General features: G+C 35.4%; 1 protein-coding gene across 1 annotated transcript in view; it reads left to right on the forward strand.

The window, feature by feature from the left end:
• The window catches only part of ranbp10 (RAN binding protein 10), a 133987-nt gene that overhangs the window by 77362 nt on the left and 33049 nt on the right, over positions 1-23576 (forward strand). Inside the window, exons 4-8 of the mRNA XM_028809625.2 lie at positions 15290-15457; positions 16723-16745; positions 18131-18315; positions 22403-22515; positions 22888-22996. Coding sequence (XP_028665458.1) covers positions 15290-15457; positions 16723-16745; positions 18131-18315; positions 22403-22515; positions 22888-22996 — 598 coding nt within the window. The remainder of the gene's footprint in view (positions 1-15289; positions 15458-16722; positions 16746-18130; positions 18316-22402; positions 22516-22887; positions 22997-23576) is intronic.

Here is a 23576-nt window from a genome sequence, read left to right on the forward strand (position 1 = left end):
TAATTATCACCCATCCAGACTGTGATGACATTTCCACCAGGAGACAAAGGTCTCCTCCTGACTCCTGTACTTTTTTCTCACCCACTTGTCAATACACACTATTAGTGCAGAATCATCTGAAAATTTCTGTAAGTGACATGATCTGGTGTTTTATTTATAGTGTGAGGTATACCTGTACATGATGAACAGAAAAGGTGACAGGATTGGTTCTTGAGGTGCTCCAGTATTACTCATATTCATATCAGAGACACAGTCAAACTGTGGTTTGCCTGACAATTAGTCCATTAGCCAGGACACTATAGACTCATACACCTGCATATCTCAGAGTTTACCCTTGACAGGGATGATTGGATGGTGTTAAAGGCAATGGAGAAATCAGAAAACCTAATCCTTACAGTGCTGCCAGTTTTATGGAGCAGATGAATAATTGCATCTTCACCTCTTTGTCTGATAGACCACCTGGGCTGACTGCTGTTTGTCTTTCACAGGAGGTCTCACATAGTTCCAGCACAGTTTCTCAAAGGTCTTCATGCTTTGAGACATAAGGCCTGTTTTTCTGTAGTTATTAAGTGAAGAGGTGTCTTATCTTCTTTGGAACTGTGTGTATTTCCACTGTATAATTTAACAAAAACTTGAATAGAGAAAATATAGTTTGAACAATTTGGAAGAATTATTCTTAAGTTGATGCACAAGTTAACAATTATGCTAAAGTTGATGCACAAGTTAACAATTATTTCAAAGTACATACTACATGTAAGATGAGGTTTTGCTGATTTTTGTGAATCTCACATGTTTATTAAAACTCATTTATTAAAAATTCAGGTGCGAGTATATTATTGTGTACATAGTACAATTAGAACTTGCTAGCATGTCTCCCACACACTAATTACAGTGGTATAAACAAACAACTGATAATGAATGCAAAATCAGAGTATTTTCTGGATATAAATCAGATATACCCAAGCAGTAGTCAATACAAGTACCTGTTGAGTAGCTATAAGACACACAATTAAAAACTGTTGCTGAATCTAGCAGTGGAAGAACTAAATGTACTTTATTATTTACTAGAACAGCAGAGAGTTGTGATTGAACAAGATTTGGGTACAGACGTAGGTCTTTACTAATACTGTTTGCCTTTTAAAGGCAGGTTGTAGTGTTATATATGTCCTGAATATTATTTACATATTGTCTGTGCTAAAAATACATGTATCTTACACCAGCAATATTTTTCCAAAGACTCTAAAGTAGAAAATAAATTACAAATATGGTATTTTAAAATTTTCTACCACATTTTCTGTTACATTAAAGATGATAGAAGAATATAAAAATAGAAAATGATTGTTCTGTGTTTCTTTTGGTGTCCTTCTTTGGCAACTGGAGCCACTGCCAGTAAATTGCCAAACTGTTAATTAGACAAACATAAGGTTGTTTTTTCCAAGGGTGCTGCACTATGGAGTTTGTTCTTCTACATTGTCAGCTAGTGATTTCTTCAGCAATAACAATAATCAACATACGGTATGTTATTAGTTTTGATTTAGGTTAGCTAATTTGAAATTGCCTTTTTTACTGTGTCTAACCTAATCTGGAGTGTTGCATGTGTTCACTGTGTAATATGTTTGAATGTAATTTGTAATGTGAATTTTATTGGGTTCTTTGATGTTGCACATGTTTTTTTTATGCCTGGAAAGTTACCAACATTTGTGTGTTTGTGGAAAGTCATGGGAAGAGAAAAATCTACCCAGACATTTATTTTTAGATTGAGGTTTTGGTGGATTTTTCATAATTTATATTCTTTTATAAAAAAGGCTGTGGTGTAGCTTTTCATTTTTAGTTTATAACATTGAGCATTCATTGAATAGATTGGATTCAGTCTAGTAATTACAGTTGATGAACTTGTGACGGATGGCCGGGGCCCATGCCCATGCCCAGCCAGGATGCCCCTGCAGCATATGTTCCAGGGGAGCAAGCATGGGAAACACAATATCTCCCCCTGGACGCTAGATGGCAGCCTCCCTGGGTTGCAGCGGTGCCTCGGACTCCCCCAGGGCTTCATGGGAGTTGGAGTGTTGTGCAGCCCTGTTGGATTCCTCAGGCGCCGTCAGGGGGTGCTGCAGCAGGAGCTGCTGGACCCTTCTGGGCACCGGTTTCGCGACACCCGAAAGTGCAGCCGGATGTCAGCAATCAAGCACCTGGAGCACTTCTGGGTGCCCGATAAAAGGAGCCAGCGTACACCACTCAGTGGCCAGAGTCGGGTGGAGGAGGACAAGGTTGCCTGGGAGGAGTGGTGGTGCAGAGAAAGAGCGTTTTTGTATTGGTGTATTGTGCTTGGGACTTTGTTGTGCCTGTGGGGATTATGGGGAAGGCGTGCCCCACAGGTGAAGAAAATAATTTATTTATTTTATACGCGTGCCTCCGTGTCCAATCTGTGTCTGGTCGGGCACATATATAGCTCCTTGCTACAAATATTACTTCACTTAAATCTGTTAGTCTCAGCTAGCTGAAAAAGTTAAACTGGCCTTAAGGTAAAATTGTTTACACAACCTAGAATTATGAAAAGGAAAAAAAATACATAATGTAGTTTTTGTTAACAGAATAATCATTTAAATGGAAACAGTGCTTTCAGATCCTGGGTTCTCTGTACCAAACAGTAGTTATTTTTCTACTGCTAGTTCAATGATTACCCCTTCATATCATGACAGATTAGTCACTTCATAAAATTTTGTGAAGTCAACACCCTACATTAACTTTGATTAAAAAGTTAAAAATCCATCTGCAGTTCTTCAAACATTTAGCACATTTTTATTTCACGTTTTCTAAATCAGTGCAGACGAGTTTTAATTTCCACTTCCTATTTTTGTGTCAAGATAGCAGACACAAGGATTAGTTGTTTGATTTTTTTTTTTTGTAGCTAATATCTAGGAAAATGTTATTTCTTTTAAAAATTAAATTTTCTTAAAGTGCAAAATTAAACATTTTTTTTGACAGTGTTTTATATTTTAGTATGTGAAACAGTACACAAATAATATACATTTTTTGTTTGTAAATTTCTTAAACCTCAACTTATTTAAAGGTGAGAGCATAGTGAACAATGCGACAGAATGTGTAGATCTATAGGCAACTCATGTTAATTTAGCTACTTCTCAAATAACATTTTTACACATTATATTTGAAATTGTATGCTTGGGTGTAGTGGTGTCATAGCTTTCTGATAAGCGGAAAAAGTTAAAATGTTATGTCCACATCTTCTGAAGGCTATACAGCTGATACATTTTCTCTCTTACATTTTTTCTTCTTCACCATGGATATAACCTTTTTTTCTTTGCAAAAGCACTTAGACTCAGTCCCTTTCACTGCCTCTATGTTGTTTCACTTATAAATGGGCTGTTGTCATTTTTGTTTTTTTCTCTACCATTCATCTTATTTATTTAAACATATCCATTTAAAGCCTTACAAATTGTACCCTCAGACATTGGCCATTTGAGAAAAATAACCTAAAAAATTAACTCTCTGGACCTGTCCACTCATACAAATTATGAAACATCAATCAGCATAGTAACGTTCATGGATATTTGCAACTTGGTGGTAGGAAAGTGAAACTGGGTGTGAGTTTGCTTGCTTGAAGTGGGTTAGTCAATTCAGGATTTTGACTGTGATTGAGCTGTAAAGTTCCTGTCAAATCTGGCAGCTCTGCTTCTGATATACTTGTTTAACAAATGGCACAATAGCGTATGTCCATTGTCTTATGAAGTTTCCTGAGTAAGCCGAGTAACACAGTTAGTTTTAAGAATACATAATAATTGTTTTTAAATGCAGGCTGTTCCCAAAAATGTATTTTCTTGGATTTTACCCGGGTTTGGCCTATAAGATGAAGTGTATCACATAAGACTTGCAATAGAGGTTCCTATTTGTTTTTGGCTGCAGTTCCATCTGTTATGTTAACCTCAGTGATTTTATCAACCTATTGTATAGGTAATGTAAGGTATAAAAATGCTTTTCCTGATGTGTTATTTGTCTATGAACATTTTTACACTTTAGGTATATATAATACAGTATATGTTAATGAGCAACTTTATTTTAAGCTGCAGATTTGCTTACTCCTAATATATGTATATATATGTTTTTCACAATATGCTTGGGTCTTGGTTCTGCTGACATACAGTTGGAATCGCCAGGTCTGTTTTTATTTGATTTCTGAAAAGCATTTTGCCTAAAAAAGTGACCCAAATATTTTCGGCTAATGGAAACGTTTGCTGTTTTCACATCAAACTTATTTTGTCAGTACTTGGTGTATTTTAATTTGCCACGGTCAATTATGTTTTAAGGTGAAACATTTTTTAAATACATTTTCAAAAGTATAGTGCCTGTGTTTGTAATTTAAAATGGGGTCCAGAGGGATATAAATGTAAAACAAAAGTCCCAAAACTCGCTGGATATGTGCACTTTGAGGCAGCAAAAGTTTTGATTCCAGTAAACATCCCTTCTGCTTTTCTAAGCTCTGTTTATGACAATGAAGTGGGAAATGATATATTTTGTAGCCGATTCTTGGCACCAGTTTTTTCTTAGGCAGGTATAAATGATTACAGATATTCTACCAAAGGTACTCTGAAAATGTTTGTGTATGGGATGTGAAAAAAAGAAACATTCTTTTTACAGTTTTCATCAACCACCTTAAGGTAATCACGATAATTTGAGATCACATCACCAGTTGTTTGAAGCCTTTCGGTAGCTTCAGGCTACATGTTTTCCTCTTTTTCTGTCTAATTCTCTGTCTCTATTTTTTGCCTCTCATGTTCAACCTATTGAAGCTCCTCTATAGAGGAAAATTTTGGACAAAATTAAATGAATAATATGAAATGTGACAATAAATAAAAACATTATTTAAAGGTAAATAGTTAAATGAGTCATAAAATGATTTTGTTGCTTATTTCTTAACATATTTATTTATTCAAGTATAATATATTTAAGTATTTATGCATCTCAGTGAATAAGTCTTAAAATGAAAACCATAATTTTCACCCATGAAAGTTAAGAATGTGGGCCTTAGCAAGTCCTGTTTTTTAACTGGCAAATTGTTTGTAAAGTGGACATAGACTTTACACTGTTAAGTGCCACATTTATAGCAGACACTTCAGATACAGCCCCCTAATAATGACTTTTTGAATTAAAGTAAGCACTTTGTTCAGTAATTCTGGGCAATGTGCACTGACACCTGTCACATCTTTGTGCATGGCGCATGTGCCACTTGATTCCCAAGTCAAGCAAAGCACATACCTCCCCTCTCTAAAAATCCCTCTTTTTTTTTTTTAAAACACCATGTGATTGTGAGGAAATAATTTCAACAAGAAAATGCCAAACTCTTTCTTTAACAAATGTGTTTATTTGCTTTGTGCTTCTTTCCTGGATGTTTTTGCTAGTTCTCTTTGCGAATGTCTTTTTTAATAGCTATATTTGAAAATCCTGTCTTCCTGCTTTGTTTGAAGGTGTAGAATTACAGTGACTGAAGTAATTTCATGGAGTCAGCCCTTTGATTGTGTATTTAATGTCTGCTTCACTTGGGACACACTGGTTTGAAATCTGATGCCACTGGCCATGTCATCTAAATCCATGTGTCAGTAATGAAGTAATCTGTCAGCCAGCACCTCTACAGAATCTTTTGAAGGGAGACTAAGAATTAATGCTTCCTTTTTGAGTTGTGTTATTGTCTGCTGTAGCTCTCAAATCACCTTCCAAATACTGTGTATTTGCTTTAAACAAAGCCTGTATATCATAATTTGAACTACAGAGTCAAATATATATATCAGAAATGGTGTGCAAAAAACAGATACATAAATGAAATGGAAAATTCTTGGGTTATTAGTTGACAAAGCAGACTTCAGCAAGGGGTTAGTTGTCATTTTGCTACAGCAGCTTTAGGTCTGTGATTGGCGCTCCTTCACTTGTAGATCTTTTTTTTGGCTAGCAGCTTCAATGTGCCCATGCTAATTTCATTAGGCTTCTGACTGACCCACTCTGACCTGTGAAATGCACTCATTCTATCAGCATTTTGAAAATGGCAACCTTTTACCTTTGATAGTGTTCATTTGTTGCTCTTGGCTGGCACATTGCTGTCGTGGGAGATGATGGTATCCAGTCTGCACTCATATCAGTGTATAGGGAGAAAAGAGGAGATTTTATAAGGGAGGTTTTCTACACAAACAAAAACAGATGCTTGTGAACTTTTTTTTTAGCATTTCATTATCATATTAATGGTAATCCTCCCATCTAATTTGTAATACTTAGTTTTCTTGTAGGGGTGGGCGGTATGACCAAAATTCTATACCACTGTATTTTTCTAAATTATCCCGGTTTTACGGTATTGGACGGTATTTTTTTCCCCATGCATGAGTGAATGTTAACCACATTTTCCACTGCAATTACTGCAGTAGACTGGCTAAGAATAACCTAGTCCACTGTTATGAGAATTGTACATTGTACAAAAAAACATTTTAATGTGCACACAAGTATTAATACAGGTTTGCATGGCCCCATAAAGTGATAGTTTTCAAGGGGGTGACACTAATGAAGAGAAGGAATCACATTGCATGACAGTTGCAGTCAAAATATAGAACCTTTTTATTGAACAAATTTTGCAAAAACTTAAACTATGATTTTGACAACATATTTTCAACCATCCAAAGAGGCATTTAGACTTAGTAAAATATCCAGAGGTGCTTGTCAAAACTTGTATTGCACTGAACATGTCTTAGAAAAGTAATAAATAGTAAATATTTTTTGTGAACCAACTATACTTTGTTAATGTTAACTATCTCTGTCCACTGACACGTTAAAGTGACTTTTTCAACAACTTTTACCATCAATAAACTGCGTAATATTTAAACTAATAAATAATAACAATAAAATAAATAATAGTATTATTACTGATAGCTGCACTATTACTTCAAGACTTCAAGCCCAGGTGCATTACACAGTATTCACCAAATTAAAATAAAATAAAACAAGTACAACTTTGTAATGACATCCTTACCAACTGTACCATCATTTAGGCAAACTGCATTAATATGGACCTTGCTTCAAGCTAAGCTATATACATAAATAAAATAACTGCAACTTGCATTTACTGTATAATGCTATTTGTGGTATAGCCCTACGGAAGTGCATTAGGGCCATGGTGAAGAAAAAAAAAATACAGTAAAGAGGGAAGAAAAAAAAAACAAACTACCAGTATATGTCAAGAATAAAGTTGACATGCTGACTTTATTCTCGATATTTCCACTTTAATTTTGACGCTTATGTCAAGATTAAAGTCAACATTTCCACTTTATTTTCATAGTTTACTTCATAATTAAAGTAGAATGTCATAAACTAAACTTCATCCTAAAATCAATGTTTAATTTACTTGATTTTCTCAAACCCCGTCATAAGTTGTTGCTCTGACATCACATGTGATGAAGACCATGGAGAGGCTGCTGCTTCACCACCTTAGGCCACAGGTTCAACACGCCCTTGACCCTCTGCAGTTTGCATATCAGGAGAAGGTGGGAGCAGAGGATGCCATCATCTATATGCTACATCGATCCCTCTCTCACTTGGACAGAGGCAGTGGTGCTGTAAGAATTATGTTTCTAGACTTCTCTAGCGCTTTCAACACAATCCAACCTCTGCTCCTTAGGGACAAGCTGACAGAGATGGGATTAGATTCATACCTAGTGGCATGGATCGTGGACTATCTTAAAGACAGACCTCAGTATGTGCGTCTCGGGAACTGCACGTCTGACATTGCGGTCAGCAACACAGGAGCGCCACAGGGGACTGTACTTTCTCCGGTCCTGTTCAGCCTATATACATCGGACTTCCAATACAACTCGGAGTCCTGCCATGTGCAAAAGTTCGCTGATGACACTGCTATCGTGGGCTGCATCAGGAATGAGCTGGAGGAGGAGTATAGGGACCTAATCAATGACTTTGTTAAATGGTGCGACTCAAACCACCTACACCTGAACACCAGCAAAACCAAAGAGCTGGTGGTGGATTTTAGGAGGCCCAGACCCCTCATAGACCCAGTGATCATCAAAGGTGACTGTGTGCAGATGGTGCAGACCTATAAATATCTGGGAGTGCAGCTGGATGATAAATTAGACTGGACTGCCAATACTGATGCGCTGTGCAAGAAAGGACAGAGCCGGTTATACTACCTTAGAAGGCTGGCATCCTTCAACATCTGCAATAAGATGCTGCAGATGTTCTATCAGACAGTTGTGGCGAGCGCCCTCTTCTACGTGGTGGTGTGCTGGGGAGGCAGCATTAAGAGGAAAGACGCCTCACGTCTGGACAAACTGGTGAGGAAGGCAAGCTCTATTGTTGGCATGGAGCTGGACAGTTTAACATCTGTGGCAGAGCGAAGGGCGCTCAGCAGGCTCCTATCAATTATGGAGAATCCACTTCATCCACTTAATAGTATCATCTCCAGACAGAAGAGCAGCTTCAGCGACAGACTGCTGTCACTGTCCTGCTCCACTGACAGATTGAGGAGATCGTTCCTCCCCCAAACTATGCGACTGTTTAATTCCATCCGGGGGGGTAAACGTTAACATTTAACATTATACATAATTATTGTCTGTTTTTCACCTGCATTATTATCATTCTTTAATATTATTTATTGTATCAGTATGCTGCTGCTGAAGAATGTGAATTTCTCATTGGGATTAATAAAGTATCTATCTATCTATCTAAGTTAATGCAGCACATTAAATGCTTTGAGTTGTATTCCCCGACCCAGTTGTTAATCACTATGTTTCTTAAACTGACTTCCTATGCACTAAGAGGAGGTAGCAATCACCGCACAGAATCCATTCATTTCATGGTATTCCTGCTCTCTAAAAATTTAGAATGCTAAGATAAATACTTGATATAATTTTCATGATGAAATGCATTAAAGCAGGTATTAAACAAGCACGGCAGTGAGGCGGTAGTGCTGCTCCCTGGCAGTAAGGGGTCCCCAGGTGTATGTTCAGTGTAGAGACCTTTATGGCAGGTGTGACGAGGCTCCAAAAAACTGGATGTATGAATGGGTATCGCACAGGTTTAACTTAAATATTGTGTAAATGTTGGGTTTGTGATCTGGTGGTCGGAGACACAAACACAGAATTCAATGCGTGTTCTTCTGAGTGGGCTTTCTTTATTGCACGCGTGCTGTCTCTATCTGACGTACTAAACCCCCAGTTCCTATCCATCCTTTTTCTTTCTCCACATAACCAATCACTACACGATAAACGTCTTTGTGAAATTAAAACTAGTTATAAACTTAGCCCACGGAGTGTTCAGAACTTTAAAAATATCTTCGTTATACATGTTTAATTATGCAATTCATTCAGAGTTGCGCCCATCTCTGAACGAGTCGCTAGCACATCGAAGGATGAATACAAGCAAAACATACACTAGCAGGGTTAATATAGCACAACAAAACCCCACATCCTACATGACTTTGAAAGGAAACTGAAGCGCCGAGTAAACCCACCAGAAAAACATGCAAATGCAAGGCAGGCACGCCGCCGTGCCCCCATATGATTAATGCATGCTTTAATGCATTTTACCATGAAAATTATATTAAGTATTTATTTTAGCATTCTAAATGTACAGAGAGAAGGAAGATCATAAAGTGAATGTATTCTGTGCGGCGATCGCTGCCGGCGCCTCCTCTTAGTGCAAGAAGAAGTCAGTTTAAGAATCACTTAACACAAAGCATTTAATGTGCTATATAACTTATGACGGGGTTTGAAAACATGTCGTCACACTATTACACAGTACCCAGGTACATTACACTGTATTTAAAACAAGTACAACTTGGCTTGCAGTATTATCCAGTAGTATAGAAACAGTATTTACACATCTGACCTTTTAAAACTAAAGTATCTCCAGGCTCTCTGTCCATTTTCACCACGCAGCATTCCTATGCTACCGCCCACTATTTGGTGGTGTAGCAGTGAAAAGAGCCCTAGTGCAACAAATCTGTGTTTAGCGGTGTAGCAGTGAAAAAGGTCCCCACTTGAACAGTTTCCCGCTGCGCCACGATCCGAACGTCGTTTAGGCAATTTAAACCGGTGTTGCGGTATAAGTAAAATCCATATCATAAAAAAAATAAAAAACGGTTTTCGGTATGAACCGGTATACCGCCCAGCACTATTTTCTTGTAAGCCATTTTGGAAAAGATTTACAGTACTGCTTCTTTTTAAAGAAGAGAAAGAATAATTATGTTAATTATGAATTAGAATAATTATGTTAATTACGATACACCATGAAGTGTAACATATGGGCCATTTTTACATCAGTGCCAAATTACATTTTTGTTTAAAGTTTTTATTTAGTTAACTATAATTCCAGTTGAAAGCTGAATTCTAGTTAGGAAGCTTTGTGATCACATATTAAAGTGTGGTAAATTTTTAGCTGACATTCCAACTACTGTAATTGAAAATAAGCATGTGGAGGAAACAAAAATGTTTCCTGTTCAGTGATGAACAGATTGGGTGACATATTAAAAGAATATTCTTTGGCAGTCATTAATATTATTTTTCCTCCTTTTCAAAAGCTTGTGAATGCCACCTTAGAAATACATTGTGACATGTCACTAGTTAAGTGTTTACAAATTATTGATTTTAATGGTTATACAGGATTGCGCAGAGAAAGTGGAAATTTTGGAACTAGGTGTTGGCAATCCTGGGGTGTTGGCAGTTGTTTGGGACCAATGCAACCTCGTTTAGAACCCCTTGTCATTAGTTATAATGGGGCAGTGGAGTGGTGTGCAACGAGCATTTGCTTTGAAAGCCTTTTATAAGATTGGTGATAATGTGACTGCTGCGCAAAGGGAATTTTGGTGTCATTACCAATTAGGATGTCATGATTGTGTCCCATCTGCTCATGCGATTACAACATAGGTGTGTAATTTTGAAAAAACAGGTTCAGCCTTAAAAAAGAAGTCCTCAGGTTGAGCCACTTGGCATACTGCCCGACAATCGATGGCAACTTTTTGACGATTGTTTGTAAGCATATTAGTCCTGAAAATCATTTTAATTAATAACTTATTTTTGCACTTGCCCATTAGGTAAGCAGTGTGGTTAAATAAATGGACATGATTATTGCTGGTTTCATTTCCCAGCATTAACTTACTGTATATCTCTGTGTAAGTCTTCAAATTTTCCAGTGCTCCAGTCGTGGAAATATGGAACAATCAATACTTATTTAAGCTTTTAGTTTGTTTGGCATTCTGGATAATGTTAATTAAATAAGCATTTATATCTGATTGTTTTGCAGGTGGATTATTCAAACATCATTACAAGGCATATGTAATTAATTAGACACATGGGGAATAAGTTACCAAGTTTTGTGATAGACAGTAGGAATTTAGGGACTTTCTAAACAAGACTTGGTATTATTTTAGAAGAAAGTGGATAGGACTGTCGAGCTTTGATGGGCCGAATGATCCATTCTCATCTAGATTGTTCTAATGTTGTAATTCAAAAACATGGATCAAAGCAAGTTTATTTTTATAATATATATAAAACAAAGTCTGCTCTAAGACTCCATCATTTGATACAGGTTAGTAGGTATCAAACTCTGGTTCCAGGAAAAAAAAAGCTACCTAACCTCTTGGCCATTATGCAGGAGAGGATGAAAATCATGGGCATGGAAAAATACAGTTGCTAAACGGGTAAGCTTCTAGTCTAAAATACTAGTTACATTCCTTAAGCAAGTATTTAATAATTTCAGTCAACCAATAACAACTTTGTAAACTGAATTCAAATATAATTTAAAGTGTAAAAATGCTGTACACTTTGGAATATGAGCCATTCCCTGCAGAGTGTTTGTTTATTTTATGCCAAAAATTATTTGAAATATTTGCTTCTGGAAATTTTGCATTCTACAATTTAATTCTGCTTTTCAGAACCAGACTGGGTCATGCAGATACAGTATGTATGACTTTCTTTAAGTACTATAGTACATCTGCATTATAGTCACATTTACAAATTCACCAGGGTTAGGGGCAGAAGAAAACTATAAAAATTTGGAGGGGCGCCAGTTCATTATAGAGCACACTCAGTCATATTGTTTTAGGTTAGATGGTATTTAATATATTCTGTCAACATTTTTTTAAATAATTATTATGTTTATTGAGGTTTACATATATCAACATTTTTATTACATAAATTGTGAACTGAATTTATAAATAATAAATTACCAAATTATATATATTTGCTGTGTCTATGCAATTATGTCTGTTTGTTACCAATGTTTTCTTTTTTCAGATAGAAGGTTATAGAAATGAAAGGATTTTTATTCAGATTGTAACAGGAAACCTCCAAATCCATAATACTTCAAAGGAAATGAATTATTGTTACAGAAGGTTAGGGTCAATCAAAATGAACACACGTGAACTTTCTGGCCCATCATCTTGGAAGGATTAGATAATGAGGGCAATGTTCCAGCTAAGACAAATAAAAGAAGCAGTCGAGTACAAGAGTTTATTTTTCAAAACCACTGATAGAATGAGTGAACTTCACCAGTCTCAGTGGATCAGTAAAGTTGTGAAAAAAGTTACTGCAGCTAGCAACTCAGGAATAGTGGCTCACATTAGAGACTAAACCCATGAAAATGTCCATATTTACATTACCTCATCTGAATTACCGTATATACTCACGGATGAGTCTGGACTTGATTTTACTGTATAATTTCTGGTATTTTATAATGCTGGTCGTATAAGTCAAATGCGGAAAACTCACGCTATTGGTCTAAGAGATTATGATATGCTAACGCCTACCAGAGAAAGTAACCATGGAGCACACTTCCTTTTTTTTCTATGTATTGTGTCTACGTGACCGCGTGGTAATGCCCGAACTATTCTGAAGCGACGTTTACACTGTTTTGTATTTTTTGTATCTCACACCCTCATACACCTTTATCTTAAGAGCATCCTTTATCTACGATAGAGTGTTCGATCAGGAGAAATTGTGAAGCTGGTTTTAAATTAAATGTCGTTGAAGTAGCAAAAGAAATTAGTAACTGCACTGCTGCAACAAAATTCGATGCATCTGAGAAACTGATGCGAGATTGAAGGAGGCAATAAGATGTGTATAAAAAAAAAAAAAAAAGTAAAATGTAAGTGTTGTATTTTTGAACAGGCATTTTAGTTGGGGTCTGATTTTATGATCAATTTTTCGGGTTTTCAAGACCCAACTTGTGCATGAGTATATACAGTATTAACCCAGCAAATATGCCCTTTATTGTATTTTGTTGAGGCCAGTCTTGTCTTGATGAGAGTTTTACTATCATAGCTATACTATATAAATAAATAAAAGTTATATCAAATAAGCAAACTTTAATTTTCTTTATTTATGTAATTAAAAAAATTAAACAAGGAAAAGAAAATTACTATAATGAGGAGCTTGGTTAATTTTGTGGCACCTGGGAAACTCAGTGGCCAACTGGCTATTTCCTGTGACTAAATAACAAACTCGTATTGTATTGACTTTTTTGTGACACTTTTTGTAAAAATTTGCTCTGTTAAGGTGTTGCGTGAACCAATCATCAAGCTGTTTATGAAGAGCTTTGTGATAGTAGGCTTTAAGAATGATGTTTTTACTGGTGCTACAACGATATTATATGACTTAATAAAAGTAATTTTTTAATAGTTATGCATTTGTAGTTTTTGTAATGTACACATGCACATTTATTTTTTGTGTTCATAGAATTTGCTTATGGACAGTTTGAAGTCGCTTTAGTTTTTTTTTATTGGCCACCTCCTGACTCACCAGTACAAGAAAACCCCCACATATGATATAACATTAAACACATCTTGATGTCTAGTTATGCAAAGCACCAAGCTTTTTGGGATTTCCCCAAATTTCTTGCTCTCTAGACATATTTAAGGCCATTTTGGACCATAATTTATACAGGGGATTAAACTCTTATGATAAAGAGTAAAGCAGTTGGTGTCTTTTGCAAAAATGATCAGAAGGATTTGAAGTTCTGCATATAATATCAATCAGTCCCTAATGAGATATAGGAACTCAGTTACTCCAAAATGGGTATCAGTAATATAGGCATGTGAGTGTCGTTTTATGGTATTTCAAGGTTATTGATCATACATTTTTTTTATATTTGATTTTTAGTATCCCTCTAAGAGACACTCCCACAAGGTTAAAAATGACAAATTTCAAACATAAGCATGTGGGGAATTGTTTTAGACTATTTCAAGGTCAGTGATTATGAATTTGATATTATGTGTGTTCTTTACTAATGATATAGCCCCCTATAGACCTTTATCACAGTGTGAAAAATGACAAATTTCTATTACAATCAAGAATATTTCTCTCTATTATAAAAAAAAAAATCTTGGAAGGAGACAATATATGATTTTCTCGGAGACACTTTTAACGTCCCGCGAGACAAGGCAGTGAGACAAAAGGACAGCTGCTGTACAGGCTTTTAAATGATCGACGCGCAGCTCGGCAGCAGTAAGCCAGCCACTGATCCAACCGCATCTGCTTAGAGTGCGTTCACCCCCCTTCACAACACGAGTGGCAGAAACGTGAAGTGGCTGGTGCGTAGCATGCCCCGGGAGAGGGTGTGGGCGAGTAAAGCGAGCAGGGGGAAAAGACCCCTAGTAGACTTTAAATTGAAGTATACTTTTTATTATTTCAGATATTTAAATTTTTGATACAACTATTCCTGTTATTTATGAGCTTCAGCTTCATTAACTAGATAGTTACATTTCTTATGAACATAGAAGATGATCTGGTTACATAATTTAATATTCTTATCCACTGGATTTTTTTTTTTTGTTATCTCATAGATTTTACCAGTTTGGCCTGCAGGCCTCATGCTCTTTACCAAAGAGCAAGCATATCTCAGTAGCCTGGTAGTCCAGTACAGAAATGAGAAAAGTGAAAGGTCAAGTTTGCATATCTGGAGGTCAAATAGTTTCTAGACAGGTGTTACAGTATTTTCCTTCCTTAAAAATACAGGATATTTCTGTACACTTGTAATCCTTCCTAAGTATAAATGTGTGGGTTCCATAGAATTATATCAGTTTATTTTATTGTCTAATACAACCCAGATAAACCAGAAAGGAATGAATTATACCGGGGTGGTTATACTGTTACTAGGAGTTAATTAAATCAGTTAGTAAATCATTTATATTGTACTGCTTCTTTTAAAGTATGGGTTATTTGAACAGACATTGCTGTTCTTATTCGTATTTGTCTGAAGCTGTTCTATATAATGAGTGTCTTTTCTGCAGGTTGGGATAAGCATTCTTATGGTTACCATGGTGATGATGGACACTCGTTCTGCTCCTCGGGCACTGGCCAGCCCTATGGGCCTACATTTACTACAGGTGACGTCATTGGCTGTTGTGTTAACCTCATTAACAACACATGCTTCTACACAAAGAATGGTCATAGCCTCGGTAAGTATCTCAGGTTACAGTTTAACTTGGACCAGAGGGTTATAACAAGAAAAAGCCATTTATTCAGCCAAAATGTTCCTGTTCTTATTTTTTTCAGACAAAATTGAGTCAAGGCCCCATAACTGTTAGTAGTCTATTAATTTGTCATAATTATTGTATTTAAAATTGTGGCGAGTGTTTTTGTAAAATTCATTTTAAACAACTTATTATTTTGAAGAATGAGTGACACCAATATTATTTTTTAAACTTAAGATCTCTTAAGTCTGAGTTCAGTTTATTATCTGAAAGTGTTACATAAGACAAGGAGGCACAGTCACATTTTCTGTGTTTTAAACTTCTAAGTTTTTGGTTAATTCATAAGCTTTTGCATTATAGATATTAAACCATGGAAAATATTGTAACTATCACATGAGAAGCCTTATTTTAAATGGAGTTGTTTAGTATAATAGAATATACTTTTCATTATTTATAGTGCAATAAGTGAAAAAACAATATATTAACTTATTACCCAATCCAAAGTTAAAGGTTTAATAAGTGGTATTTTAAAGCAATTATAGTTGTAAATACTGGTTAGACAATGAGAAAACAATGCTGTTAAAAATGTTCAGGGTCTAAGCACTTTTGCAAAGACAAAGTTCAAAAATATGGTGTTCTCATTCTGAAGTATACAATATACTCAATTAGTGTAAGTGTTCTTTGGAAGGACTTTTTTCTTTTCAGTGTACTTTTTTTCTTTCAGATATGAACATTTTCTAACTTAGTTTATATACATTATTTTTATAAGCACTACTATGCTGCTTACTTAGACACATATACTGTACAATAGATTTTGTCTAAATCGTCTCTCATAAGTTTGGTTGTGCTCTTATTCTGAACTCTTGTCCTGTAATGTAATTTTTCAAATATGTGAGAAATGGGTTTATGATTTAGTTTAATAATCTAGGTAATTATCTCCCTGAAATGTTTTCGTACTAGTTTAATTTTTTTTTAGAAACTTGAATTATGGTCACTTATAGATAAAGAAAGAATTTACAGAATTTGATTATTTTATTCTTTTAAATGACATTGATACTGTTTATAATGTTATTATTGAAGTCCTTCCTTTTGATCTATTAATGTTCATTCTTCTGTTATGTTTACCTTAAAAACAGCCAAGCAGGGTTATATACCATTAGGGTTGTCATATTTAATTTTTAATTATAGCGTTACCATATTTATTCCATTATTAACTTTTAATATGCTTTTATTTTACTACTTTTTTGTAGGCATAGCATTTACAGACCTTCCTGTAAGTATTGCCTATAAGTTTTATTTATTTATTTATTTTTATTTCATCTTAATGAACAAATTAACATTTTTTGCTGTAATAGCAGCATGTGAATTACTTTTTTCACTTGTAACTTTATTTCAGCTTGTATTTTTTTTCTCTATTTTTGAAATCATATTTAATTATTTGTTTTGAGTGACCTAACTGGCCAAAGCACATTATAACTTGTTTCTTTGGTACAGTTAACTGACAAAGTCAAGGAAACACGTTCAGTATGTAAATTGCTTTAACAGAGTGTTGGGCAACCAGAACAGGTACAGCATTGCCTACATAAATTTAGATGGTGGTAGTAAAAACATTGTCTGGGGGGCCTCCCTAAAGCTAATGAGCTGAAAGGCTTGAAGTTTATAGTGTTGTGTCGAAGGAATGTTGGGAAAAGCATGACTTGTGCCATGTAGACAGAGCTATTGTCAACATGTATGATTTTATTGAGTTCAGGATATAAATGGTTCATCATGCAATTGTTTTGTCTTTATTGGCATTTACCTTAACCTTTAAGGAGACATTTAACAAATTCTCCAACAATTCTCTTTTTAACTGTCGCTAAAAAGTGCCACCAGCATCCATCACTGTGGAAATAAACATTCCTCTCTGTAGTCTACTTTTGATGGTTCCTACCCATGTGTTCATTTACTTGTTAAGAAAAGGGGAAGAGTGACCTATCACACCTAAAGGCTTTCTGTCACTGTTCAACAGATTGCTGTATTTTGTATGTTCCCTTACCTCCAGATGTACTTTTTATCTGTGAAAAGGTAATTCTACAGTTCAACTTGTGGACCAATCTTATTTAACCTCTATGCTCTAGTATTATATTTATTTTTCCAGTGAAATTTTCTTCAGTTACATGCATGGTTTTCCTTTCTTCTCCAGTCAAAATATAGCAATTATCAGTGAGAAGTTTACATTTTCTTCTAGATGACCCTGTTGCTAAAAGTCTTTCCATATGACTAACATGTTTAAGCTACTTTTCCTTTTACTTTTTTAATCAAACAGTTCATTATTTTTACTGAAGATAACAATGAGCAGCCTGTTAGATGTACTTTAATGCACAGACTTAATAATGAAAGTCCCTTTCTAAAATATAAATATTCCTTAAATAATCATCTATTTTTCATAATTAGACAAAAATATTACTATGGTCATAATGTTGACAAATCTTACTAAATTCAAATAGGGATATATAGGTTCCTTTTTTAGTTTCTGTTTTTAAATATGCTTTGCCATACTGGATGGAATTGTGAGTTTTTTAGGACAGAAGAATAATAGGCAAAGCACACTCATTATTAGAGGCTATGTAATTAAAACAAAAAGTACATGAAACTCATTTGAACTTTTATTCTCTCCAGCCTAATCTGTATCCAACTGTTGGACTCCAGACACCAGGTGAAATTGTAGATGCTAATTTTGGCCAACAACCATTTGTCTTTGACATAGAAGACTACATGAGTGAGTGGAGAGCTAAGATTCAGGGAGTCATCGACAGATTTCCTATTGGAGATCGGATTGGGGAGTGGCAGTCTGTACTGCAAAAGTGAGAAGAACACTTGCCATCTATATTTTATTTTCCTCTAAATTCCTATTTTGTTTTATTGAAAAAATATTTTTCATTTTTTCCTGTTTTAGCAAAATGTGCATTATTATTCCTTTATTTATTTTCTAATATTTCTGTTGTGACATTAAAGTGTAGATAATTTAATAGTATTCTGTTTTTATACTCTAAAAGACAAATAATTGTATATTTTTAATACGTACTGAATGGTTTTGAAGAAGTGCACTCCATGAAATGTTTTATCTTTTTTAACATATGTGAACATATCAACATTCATTTAAGCAGTATCTATAGATAAAGGTGATGAACTTTGGGGTGGAGGGATATGAACATTTTATTTTACAAAATATTTTTAACAAAAAATTAACAGACATGCTCTGTCTGTTTGTGAAAAAAGTAAGTACCTAATTGGCATTTCCTATAACTGTCAGTCAGTCTCGGACATCAATGCAGAATTCTTTCAGCTGTGTGATATTTGAGGGCCGTCTTGTATGCACAGCCTGTTTCAAATCTTGATTGGGGTTTTAGGTCTTGACATTGACTTGGCCATATCAGAACCACCTATTTCTCTATTTCTACCAATTGGTTGGTAGATTTACTTGTGTGTTTAAGGTTACTGTTGTGTTGCAAGGTCCGTATTTGGGTGAGCTTAAATCTTCTTAAAGATGGTCTCATATTATCATCAAGCAACCTCTTGTACAATGAAAAAATCATAGTGCATTCCATGACAGTGAGCTGCCCAGGCTTTGATACAGCAAAGCAATCCCACCTTAAAATTTTGACAGCCATTCTTTACTGTTTCCTGGTACTGTGCCCAGATGACTCTATCTTAGCCTCATCTGTCTAGAGCACATTGTTCCAAAAGTCCTAGGACCTCATCTATAACAAAGTGCTTAGAATTCACACTAAACCATGGCTTGCAGACAAATGTGGAATTGTGCATATGCACAAAAAAATTCAGATGCACAAAACTGTGCATAAGCCAACTTCCAGACATTTCAGATATCAGAGTCGATGTGAAAAGGTGAGTCGCAGCCCACTGTACTGTTTATTCTGTTTTAAACAATATTACAAAAGCTTCCCCCCATGCGATGGTCAGGCGGTGATGGTGCTGCTGTGCTGAGCACGTCTTCGGATGATGGCTGCACACACACCTCTGCCTTGAAAACCACTAGTCAACCATCTGGCTGTGTGCAGACAGACGCTGTTCTGAGTCATAAAATGTAATATTGGATACTGTAAGAGATGTGGCCAATGAACTAAGGAATATTAGGACTGTACTAGATAATATTGACCACAAATTAAATGAATTGTTTAAAAAATGAAAGCTACTTCTGATTACCTGTTTTTACATTCTGCTAATTACATTCAAACAAAGTTGTAACTTAACACTGTATGATTTGGCTGACAATTTGGGTCAGGTCCATCAAACTGCATCGCTTAAGGTACAGCAAGCCATGATTGTTTGTCAAATTATGAAGTACTCTACATGCTTGCACAATGTGCCACACGTTCCATGCACTATACAGCAGCACGTTAATAGAGTGAAAATGCTTTCTATTCACAAAAGCAAATTCATTCTCTGAATGTGCCTTTATAGTGTAGCGTTGGCAATGAGCGCCATAGCAGATTGAGTCTCTGCTCTTCATTCTTAAAATTGACTGCATGCCTTTTGTTGCACATGTTGGAAAAAGCACCTGCAACTGTGCTGAGCTGCCATTTTTATAGGTTCTCCAGCTATAGATGATGTAATGCCAGCTCATTCTTTTGGTGATTGATCCCTGGCTGATGTAACTTGTCTGGTGCCGTTGCAATAGCAATGTGCATGCAGTTGACCGCTCTGATTACATTTGGAATATCTGACATTGCTGCGAATTGCTCTTTGATGTTTCCCATTTCAACCACAGTGTAAGGAAATCTTATATATCTGGATGACAAGCGGATAAATATCATCCTATACAGCTGGCATGGCGCGACTCAGTGATGATTGTGAAATACCTGATCAGTCAGCAAGTTCACGTTGAAAAGCTCCTGTGGCTAAAAACCAGACAGTGGACAAAACTTGCAGAGCAGTAGGTAGGGCACAGTTCCTCAAATGTGCCTTTGTAAAGCGAGCACCAGTTTGGTACACAGCCCCAGGAGGATAGCTCTTGGAAATCGAAATCAACTTAGAAGCCAGTCATTATAATCTCTAAATAATTCTTCCTTTTGCACAGTCTTCTAACTACGCTAAAGCAGCCATTGTAGTTGGAATAGTAAGGCTATTCCGTGCACCATTATATTGTTACAGAATGATTAAAATCAAGTGAATTAAATTTGTAAACGATATGCAATTAATTTTGGTGTATTTGATAAAACTCGAGTCATAGATGAGAATCTAAAAAAGAAAAGCAGACCTTAGAAACAGTAGCACTGCTTTGACGCTGGGTGCTGCCAGTTTGCAAAACCAAGAAGAAACTTGCATACACAAGGTGGGTGGCTACTGTGAAAATGTCCATGGCCTTTCACCAACTTTAGTTTTTATACATCTCGAAGTGAGCGTGGAAACAAGCATACACAACATTTTTGTGTGTATGTACCATTTATACATGAGCCCCCTGGTCTTTGCCTAGGTGTTCATGGGCAAATTTTAGTCTTGCTGTGATGTTCTTTCTGTACAGCAAAGGTTTTCTTCTGGCATACCTTGCCATGTAGATCTAACTTGAAACCTCTTTCTAATGTTAGATTCGTGCACTTTTGACATCAACAGTGACAAGATCTACCTGTAGGTCCCATGATGAAATTCTGGGGTCCTTAGAGACTTTTTTCAGTTTCTTGCATTCTGCTTTTGGGCTGAAGTTGCTGGTTCAGCCTGGTCTGGACAAGTTGGCAATTGTGTGAAATTTTCTCCACTTGTATATGATCTTCCAGATTGTGGAATAATTAATTTACAATTATTTGGAGATCATCTTAAATACCTTCCTGGACTTACAGGTATGTATAACCTTCTTTCTGAAGGCCTTAGAGAGAGATCTTTTGATCTATGCATGATGTAGTGCACACTTCAACAACAAGAAAAATCCCAACTAAATATCTGAGGTTTAAATAAGACAGGTTCCTCAACAATCATCTCCAATTATCTCTAATGCTGTTCTAATAATTTCACCCTGATCTACTGCATCTAATTCTAGTTTTAGGTGTTAGAGGTAGTACTAAATATAAGAGTGTGCATACTTTTTCCACAAGTAATAATTTTGACTTTCTTGAGAATCTTGCATATAGGCTTGCTTGTATTTTGTGGTTTTCCGTTGTCATTTGCCACAATGCTGAAATATTTCAAGACGATACTCCGGCTGCCCCCTTTGTCAATTAAGTGTGCTGATGAATGCTCCGAAGCTGCTGAAATGTCCATCTTTAATAACACCTATGAGTGGAAGAAAATGGTTCTGCAACTCAAGCCATGGTAAACTGGAAGTGCATTTGTAATATAGGCTGCAGAATCAAGACCATTAAAAATTTGTATTGAAGTCATTTTAAATGTTAAAACACTGAAAAAAATATTACATGCTCCTAGTTACTCATCTACACATACAATTCAATATGCAGCTTGATCAAGATTAATCAAATCTCTCAGCCCACCCACATGCAACATTTACAGAAGAACAATTAAAAAAAAAAAAAGTACTTTCTGTTTGTGATTTCTATATCTCTTTCAGTAAAAGCTGCAGGTGAATACATAATTATAGCTATTTGTTTCCAAAGAAGTGCTTATTGCATTTTAGATTTCCATCAGCCCATACTATGTAATCTTCATCAAATTATTAAATGTCTTTTTGTAGAAAAAATGCTAATATGTATTATTATTATCTTAATTTTCTGTTAAAAAAATAACATTTTTGTCAGTTTTAAACTTTGCAAGAATATTTTTGTAATAGTATCAAATGCAAGATGTTATCTTTTTCTTTATTTGAAAATAGAAAGCCTGATCAACTCTTTAAGTCTACCACATAATTTCTGTTGGTAAATGGTAAATCACTCAAAGCATGCTGTTGATCTGATACTTACTAGAATATTTTTAAATTTTGTCTAGTATGGTATCATCATATTTGGTACATCATGGATATTGTGCAACCGCTACTGCTTTTGCCAGAGCTACAGAGACCATAATCCAAGAAGATCAATCTTCAATAAAAAACAGACAAAGTGAGTATGAACTAAAGTCAAATTCCCTCAAACATTTGTTTTATTTTTTGGCTATACTTTTTATTCTCTGAGAATTTGTAGTGTATGTTTAACCCTCTGGAACTGTCTTAGTACTGTTAACTTTGCTAATCAAAGGTGACTTCTCCATGATATATTAATTTTACCTGAATATTTATAGAAATTCTTATTAGAGGTACTATAATTTCCCTGAATCTTAACAGTTTTGTTTAATTCTGTAGTTGGTATCTTACTAAAAGATTTTGCATTGCCAGTTTTGTCTCTAGCTTATATATATATATATATATATATATATATATATATATATATATATATATTATTAGTCCCACATTTTAACTATATCAATTTTTACAGGAATACAAAAGTTAGTATTAGCAGGAAGAGTTGGAGAGGCAATTGAAGCAACGCAGCAGTTGTATCCAGGTCTTCTAGAACATAATCCTAATCTACTGTTCATGTTAAAGTAAGCATCTCTCTCAAGGAGTTCTAAAAGAATCATCCTTAAAAATAATTAGTTTTGAAATCTATTTCTGAGCCTCAGCTCCTGGTTAGCTAGTAAGTCAATATAAAACAATCTCTATTGTAACAGAAAATGAGAAAAAAATTAAAAGCAATATGTTTGTATTTTTCAATGTTGTTGTTATACTGAGATAAACAATCAGAATAAACTGCAAACATTTCCTCAGAGACTTGTACCTTTGTCATATGAAGAAGCATACATTTTTAATGAATTTCCACTTTGATCATTATCACTGTTGTTGATTACTTTCCTACTGGATTCTGAAGATGGCTTAGTTTTGGTTAATTAATGACTTGTCCCTTTGTGGTTAAATATGCCCTTCAACACCTGACACACTAGACATCACCCATTCCTACCTTGTGATTGGTGTTCTGAGATAATCTTTTGTCTGAAATGACTTAGAATTGGATTAAGGATTTCAAAAAATGAAAGGGTTAATAGATGATGCATTGATCTATCTACAGCCAGGATCACTAGTTTGTGGCCTGCAGGATGAATCTGGTCAATGGGTAACTTTTCTCTA

The sequence above is a fragment of the Erpetoichthys calabaricus genome, chromosome 9 (genome assembly GCF_900747795.2).
Source record: "Erpetoichthys calabaricus chromosome 9, fErpCal1.3, whole genome shotgun sequence".
Lineage (NCBI taxonomy): Eukaryota > Metazoa > Chordata > Cladistia > Polypteriformes > Polypteridae > Erpetoichthys > Erpetoichthys calabaricus.